Here is an 8,277-nt window from a genome sequence, read left to right on the forward strand (position 1 = left end):
TGAATGGGAACATAGAAATGAAGTTGTTACAGAAGCAAAAGTTATTGCCTGCGCTGGAAAATGGTATGTATGTGTTGAAAGAAATTTAGGCCAATGCCACTAGTACTAGCATAATCAGGTTTCCACTTGCTGATATCAACTGTAGTATAATTAGGCTATACCACTTGCTGGTGTCTAATTAAGACTCAACTCTAAAGTCTGGTGTACTTTAATGCATGGCATGTGAATGTTGAAATGACATCACCAGCTCCTCCCTGAACCACACCATGACACCATATAAAGTTCATGATGCTTCACGGAGGGGGAACTTTCGGGGGGTTCTCATCATTCATCGACATACACACATAGAATCCCCAGTGTCTCAAAAAATATCACTTCTTTTTTTCTTCTTTCAAAATCACCTCTATTGTGGCCACATGCTTTTGGGCTGAAATAGCAAACACCAATTGATTATTAGCCTCTTGAACTGTTGCATTTGGATTGCCATTTTCTTCCCCCGGCCCCTTCATTAGGAAAAACGGTTAGTAAAGTTCATGAAGGGATGGAAATGGCAATGGCTGATAATGAGAGTGGAAGAAGTACTGGGAATTGGAGGAAAAAAATGGTTGTTTTGGTTGACCAGCTGAGGGGGTTTCCTAGTTTGGCTTGTAAGAATATGTGGAAGATGGGGCGTGATGATCCAAGAAGGCTCATCCATGCTTTCAAAGTAGGTTTCTCTCTCACTCTTGTGTCTTTGCTCTATCTCTTGGAGCCAAGCTTCCAAGGGATTGGAGAGAATGTCATGTGGGCTGTCATGACCGTCGTCTTAGTCTTTGAGTTCACCGCAGGTCAGTATATTTTTTAGGTATAGAGATTATTAACTGAAGAAGATAATCATGTTTAAATCGATAGAACTATTACCGATGATAAATCTTTTCCTCCAAATATTTGAAAGTTAGAACTAAAGACAACTAGTTAAGTTGAAACAATTTTATGTCTGTTTATCTATGCGCTAAATTATATCCAATTTTTTAACAGAAGATGAATAATAATGGTTGGAATTATGTTTCTGTTTTGTTGTGTTACCTACACATATTTTGGATAAATTTTATAAACGAGTAAAATAAGTCAACTTTTCCCTAAATTAAAATTAATATATGAATCCCAACTTTTTATAAGAGCTTTTTTATACGTTAAAAAAGGGAATATATTTCTAAATTGAAAAGCTAGTTATTTATAAACCAAGAACTAATCTAAATTGAGCATGGTAATTCAGGGGGTGAAGTCATCTTTGTACCATTTTACTCTAATTGAAAACTTGTGATTAAAAATGACCTTTATTGGTGGAATACAAGTATGAAATAAAATCCCACATTAAGTAGAAATGAAAAATGAGTGTTAAAGTTTTATGTTACAATGTGGTGTCAACTTCACCTATCATGACCCCAATTTCTAACATTCTTTTTTATTGCAGGGGCAACTTTATGCAAAGGCCTCAACAGAGGATTGGGGACAGTGTTTGCAGGAGCACTGGCATTTGTTGTTAAATATGTTGCAAATGGATCTGGCCGCGCCTTTCATGCTTTTTTCATTGGAACTACCGTTTGTATTGTAGGTACATGTTTAATTAATATATCTGAGTCTCATAAGTCATTACTCAGAGTCAAATTTTTTTTCCTTCACTATCTCCTAACAAGTCTTCAAATATGTGTTGTTGTCATTTTTTTCTGGCAGGTGCTGCAACCAGTTATATGAGATTCTTCCCCTACATAAAGAAGAATTATGATTATGGGGTCCTTATATTTCTCTTGACCTTCAACTTGATAACTGTTTCGAGTTACCGGACCGAAAATCTCTTCAAGATGATATACCAGCGCTTCTACACCATAGCCATAGGCTGTGCCATATGCCTTCTGATGAGTCTATTGGTATTTCCAAATTGGTCAGGGGAAGCTCTCCATAACTCAACAGCTTTCAAGCTTGAAGGCCTAGCTAAATCTATAGAAGGTATGCAAAATCATAACACACATAGCATCACAAATTTAACACTTTTTTTCATCGATAGCATCTACTTTTGTTAGCGGAGGAAATTGAATCCGCGATCTTTTTTCTCTTTTACTCTCCCTTAACCATCCAAATTCCAACCCATCTTTTATCTCTGTAAAATATTTAACACTTATCTATTCCCTTGTATGACAACTTAAAAATCCATATGCTTTTTTGGAAAGCAAATTATCAAACTTCTTGGGTTATACCATATAAATTAACATCAGTTTAATCAACGAAAATTTTGCAGCTTGTGTCAACGAATACTTTAATGGAGAAATGGAAGCCTCTAATGATAAAATATCAGCTGAGGATATATACAAAGGTTACAAGGCTGTTTTGGATTCAAAAACCACTGATGAAACTCTGGTAAGCCACCCATTTATTTTTGGTTCATTTTAGGACATCCCTAGCATAATTAAGCTAGCATTAAAAGATGTACTTAAAGAGAAATTCTTCTACACATCTTATTCACACAACTTGTATGCGCTAAGCCCAGCAATATTAAATAAGAGTTTTAGTGTAGTAGCACAATAAAAGTTAACACTTTAGTATATATGATAATTTATGATTAAGTGATAATATAATTATTTTTTAATACAATTGGTACGATATATTCTAACTAAATTTTATTAAATATCCACATAAATCTTTTTGTGTCACACAAATATATCACATTGAAACAGATAATATATATCAGTTGGTAATTAGCCTAGTATACCCATCTTTATGGACCAGGTTTATAAGAGTCCCCTGATCTTCTAATGGTTCTGTTTTGAATTGTGCAGGCATTACATGCAAGTTGGGAGCCAAGACATTCATGTCACAAATTTCCATGGCAGCAGTATGTAAAAGTTGGAACTGTTCTTCGTCAATTTGGGTATACAGTGGTAGCCCTACATGGCTGTTTGAAAACAGAAATTCAGGTAACATTTGTGCACTAACATATATTTGACCATTTATGTGAAGCTGCACTCATCACAACTTTAGCATCCCAGTTGTTTGTCTATGCCAATCAGTATCCAGATAGCACATTGCACATCTCACTAATCCTAAATGACAATGACACTACTTTTATACATGTGACAGTTACTAATGACACTTCTAAACAGTAATAGAAAGTCACCAACACAAAAAACAGTTGGTTATTATTAGTAAAATGATGCTGCGTCATACCAGTATTAGTTACTTTACATTACCCCTTTTTATAAATTTTACTAAGACAGGATGTATCATTCAATTTTTCCTTAGTCCATTATTATTTGTGCAAGATTTCTCTTAAATTTGATATTTTCTCCCAGACTCCACCATCGGTTCGAGTCCTGTTCAAGAACCCTTGCACAAAGCTTGCATCAGAAGTATCAAAAGTCCTGATAGAACTTGCCAATAGCATAAGGAACCGTCGCCGTTGCTCTCAAGAAATACTCTCTAATAATCTCCAAGAAGCCCTGCAGGACCTCAACACTGCCATAAAGTCTCAGCCTCGGCTTTTCTTAGGCACCTCCAACGACAGCCAAGACACTGACATATTGGCCATAGCCGCAGCACACGCAGCAGGACTAAGAAACCAAGGAAATGGCTCGCTATCAAGTGTTAAAATAGACACTTCAACCTTGCAAGAGTGCAAAGCACAATGCACTGAACAGCCAAAGGAAGCAGCAGAACGAAAGATGTTGAGACACCAGCTGAGTATAATCGCAATAACTAGCCTTGAGTTCTCTGAAGCCTTGCCTTTTGCTGCCTTTGCATCTTTGCTTGTGGAGACAGTGGCAAAATTGGACCTTGTTATAGAGGAAGTTGAAGAACTAGGGAGGTTAGCACGCTTCAAAGATTACAGACACGATGATAAGATTGTTATCAGTTGTGAAACACCACGAGTTGATGTGTTAGAAGACCATATACCTACTCGTGGAGCAGAATAAATATAGGAGGAGCCTAGGAAATGCATTCTTTCTTGGACATGGATTTTTTTATGATATATATACATATGTTTTGATGTTCAAAAAAAAAAAAAATATCTCCTTAATGTCATGATGGTATAGATATATTTCATGATATAAAAGACATAGCATAGCATAGATACATCAGACAGCGTAGCATGGTGTGTTTTAAGGTTTTAAAAAACAGTTTTGGACTCCAACATCAAGGTTTTCTTAACATTTAGTGATAACAACTCAGACCACATCGGCCATATTTATGCGTAATTTACTGCGATATCAACAAACATGATGAAACCATAATGCACTAAATTAAGTGGAGTTTCCTTCCGATTGTACTTTTTTTAGGCTAAAATAAGTTTTTGATCATTAAAAAATACCTAAATTTTATATTTGTTTATTGATAATTTTTTTTATTGAGTTTCTAATAAAACAATAATTTTATTTTTAGTACTTGACACTTTTTTTTGTCTCTCATAAATTAGTAAATTTTGTGATTCCTCCCTAATAATTTTTTTATTTGTTATTAGTCTTTTTCAAAAAAATTAATAACAAATGAATTTTTTTATCAGGAAACAACACCAAATTTTCTAATTTATTAAGGACTAAAAAAGTGTCAAGGATTTTATTTTATCATGAAATAAAAAAAATGTATTAGGAAACTTAGACAAAATTCTTCATTTGTTAGGAATCACAAATATATATATTTTTTATATGTAATAACATGAAGATAAAATTTGGGCCTTAAAAAATGCAGACAAAGTTTGACTATATAGCATTTTGTAAGAAATAAATTGAAAAGGAAAAAATAAATTTAGTTTTCTCACGATTCACTGAACACTCCTTTTTCTCATTTTCCCATTCTCATTCCTCCTCCCCGACTAAAGAAAATTGCAAAAACGATTTTAGAAAGAAGAGAAAGGATTAGATATAAAAAAATAAATAAATATAGGATGTAATGTTAAGATACAATAGTACACCATCAACATCCGCTTGGTACACCTAGGTTGGATGACGAAACAATAGTCAATAACTCTTTATGTACAAGTATGATAAATATATATAAATAAAGACACACAATTTGATTAAAATAATATATTTTATTGCACAAAATATTTTTTTATTAATAAATACATACAAATATAAAATATTACATGAGAATAAATATTTATTTTTTTAATTAAAATTTGTTAGCTTTAATGTTGAAAAAAGTTAAAATTTAAAAAATTTAGAAATTTTAGAGAAGCCAATAAGATGTAGTTAATTGAGTTTTTTTTCTCCTCACATTATAATTGTCAGAATTTTTTTGGATCCTCTTATGTCATGGGCAGTCGAACCACAAATTAACATCAGGTCTAGTCCTGGATAAACCAACATATGTTAGTTTAGTTGGAAAGAGTTCGTAGTAATCTTGTTTGAGGTATCATTCTATTAGACTCAATCCCCTTTAGTTGTTGGAAGAAGTTTGAAATCCTTAAAGATAAAATATATAAGTGAAAATATATTATCGAAAACACACACACCCTATCAAAATAATTCATGTACATGAAAAAAATGCATTTACTAGACTCCTTCTCCTAGATTTAATATGCTTCCTGAGTAGGTATTTGATCCTCTAGCACATCAACTCGTGGTGTTTTACAACTAACAATAATATTAGGGAATTTTTATTGACCCATTTCAATTGTTTTTGGTCTCTCCTAAGGGGTTGACCCCTTTTTGATTCCACAAATGTCCTTCCCATGGAATCATGATTTCGTTGAATAAAATGTATAATGAAATTATGATTATGTTGTATAACCATTTTAGCACCAACCTTTTTTTATGACCCAGACATAACAACAAAATTATGATTTTGTTGTTATTTTTATGGGACCCCCCTTAACGCAACGAAATCATGATTCCATTGTGTTGTTTTTTTTTTAAAAAAAAAACAACAGAATATGTTCTTTTGTAGTATTCTCCCCCCCCCCCCCCCCCCCAAAAAAAAAAAAGATGTAACAAAATCACGATTTTTTGTTGTTATTTTTTTTTTTGCACACCCCTTAACACAATGAAATTGTGATTTCGTTGTTATTTTTTTCACAACACAATGGAATCACAATTTCATTGTTGTTTTTGTGGCATGCCCTTTAACACAATTGAATCATGATTCCGTTGTGTTGTTTTCCCAAAAATACAATAAAATCATGATTCCATTGTGCCATTCTAAACCCAAAAAAAATATGTAGACAACAAAATTATGATTCCGTTACATATTTTTTCCAAAAGAAAAAATAAAATTGTGATTCCGTTGTAGAACTAGAAATAATGGGAAAAAATCACCATCTGAGGTGTGAGTTGGGAAGGAGAGGGAGAAGGGTGGGGCTGTGTGCAAAGGAGGGGAAGAGAAGGTGGGGGTGTCAAGAAAGGAGGGGGGTGTGGGTAGAGGGAAGGAAGAAGACGGAGGGGTGAAGAATTAGAATCGGTAGCAGAAAAGACTTTTCACGAGGTGGTAGGGGCCAATAACAATAGTTGTAGAGATCAATAGTAACTCTCTAACCTTATCATGGGTTTTTATACTTTTTAATTTAAGACTATATGTTTTTCTTTATCTCTAATAAATATTTGATTTTGTATTTGCTCCCTAATAATTTTTTATTTTGCGATGAGTCTCTAATAAAACAACAATTTTGGTCTTTGACACTTATTTGTAGTCCCTAATAAATTAGTAATTTTTGCGTTTATTCCATGATAAATATTTCCCATTTATTATTAATACAAACTAAATCAAAATTTGTTAATTTATTAGAAAATAAAACACAAATTTTTTTAATTTATTAGGGACTAAAACAAAATATCAAGGATAAAAAATAAAAATATTATTTTTATTAAAGACTCAATCCAAAGCAAAAACTTATTGGGGGATCATACACAAAAATTAAATATTTATTAAGAATTAAAAATATATTTTAACCTTAATTTAAAACATGCTAACTTTCCCAATTCTTTAGCTTCCTCCATAACAAAGTCCAGTTCTCTCTCCTCTAGCAAAGATGCAAAGGCAGGTCCATGTCCTTTTGTCTGGTTTAGATATTAATTTTAGGATCTTTTATGAGTTGGGCCTTTCTCGTAATGAACCCAAGGTAGGTAATTGCTATTTCTACTTTCCATTATTACCAACGTACTTCCCTTTATATATATATATATATATATTCAAAATACATGTGTTCCAGAAACTAATACACTTCCCTTTTACCAAATGGTTTTTGATTAGCAAAAATGGAAATTCATTAATGAGAGAGAATATGAGTACTAGGGGTACCCAATCCTTACAAATTCTTAAGTCACATATATGTCCCCCTATTTGTAATATGAATATATCCTCTAACTATCCTAATTCATCCCATCCGTAAGCTAGAAACGATAAACTTTAACAAATGCGTTATCTAGTACATGCACGGTGACTAAGCCGGAATCATTCTCTTCCCATGTTATATACAAGTATACAATATATTTCCCAGACCACGTTTGGAATGTGTATGTATACCCCAAAAGATCAGTTAGATTCCACTTTCTCAAAAAATATTATATTGCAGCACAAACATCCTAGAATCATTAGATCCATCACGCATGAACCCTTGAAGTAGTCAGACAAAGCACCTGGGCATACCATCCATTGGCTATATTAGTATTCAAAATTGGCAGCAAAACATTTCAACCAAGACCAAGTATAATATAAGATATTCTGCATGACTGAATCCCTATTGAATACATCTTCGTCTATGACTATTTTAATTTAAAATAAGGGGGAGTGTATTATTTTAAATAAAACATACTGATCAATTCATGTTCCCTTCATGTTCTCATGCTTCGTCTATGAAGGTTTGAAGGCATGTAATGGTTTTTAGCAGTCCTCTCCCCTAAGCCAACCCCTATTTATAAAAAATCACCATTTGGTAAAATAAATAAATAAAAAACACAAAGGAGAATGTATTAGTAATAAAAGAGTGTAAACAAAAGGTAACTGCTTGGGGCACCCAGTATTTTTGCTGGGACATCGGACAGTTTTTAAAAATGTCTAAAATACTTTTATGGGTATTTTTGTTATAAATAGGAGGTTTGATTTTTCATTTTTGAAGTGCCTTTTTTCTATAAAATCTCACACCCTTAGTGTAAGTTGTTTTCGTTAGCTTCCGTTAGTCTCTTTTTCTAAGTGTTTTTTGTCTCCGATGGTGTACGTGCATTGTTCAAGAGGATACGGTAAAGTTGGGTGGTTATTTGTCACCGGAGAAGAAAAGATACGTAAAAAATTTAGAAACATACGGATTGTTAA

The 8,277-nt window shown here is 33.0% G+C and overlaps 1 protein-coding gene across 1 annotated transcript; it reads left to right on the forward strand.

Annotated features, from left to right (window-relative positions):
• The first annotated feature begins 313 nt into the window (after positions 1-313).
• ALMT8 (aluminum-activated malate transporter family protein) lies at positions 314-4,106 on the forward strand. Its single transcript, XM_003524002.5, has 6 exons — positions 314-827; positions 1,454-1,594; positions 1,714-1,986; positions 2,276-2,394; positions 2,814-2,951; positions 3,327-4,106. The coding sequence occupies exons 1-6, from the start codon at positions 542-544 to the stop codon at positions 3,945-3,947; spliced, it is 1,578 nt and encodes a 525-aa protein (XP_003524050.2). The 5' UTR covers positions 314-541; the 3' UTR covers positions 3,948-4,106.
• The last annotated feature ends 4,171 nt before the right edge of the window (positions 4,107-8,277 follow it).

This window comes from Glycine max, chromosome 5 (assembly GCF_000004515.6).
Source record: "Glycine max cultivar Williams 82 chromosome 5, Glycine_max_v4.0, whole genome shotgun sequence".
In the NCBI taxonomy this organism is placed as follows: Eukaryota; Viridiplantae; Streptophyta; class Magnoliopsida; order Fabales; family Fabaceae; genus Glycine; species Glycine max.

Bases quoted from the DNA above. Each gene is read 5' to 3' on its own strand.
- ALMT8 (XM_003524002.5), top strand. From the start codon at position 542: ATGGAAATGGCAATGGCTGATAATGAGAGTGGAAGAAGTACTGGGAAT. The intron at 1,595-1,713 runs GTACATGTTTAA...TTTTTCTGGCAG, and splicing joins AACTACCGTTTGTATTGTAG to GTGCTGCAACCAGTTATATG. The intron at 2,395-2,813 runs GTAAGCCACCCA...TGAATTGTGCAG, and splicing joins AAACCACTGATGAAACTCTG to GCATTACATGCAAGTTGGGA.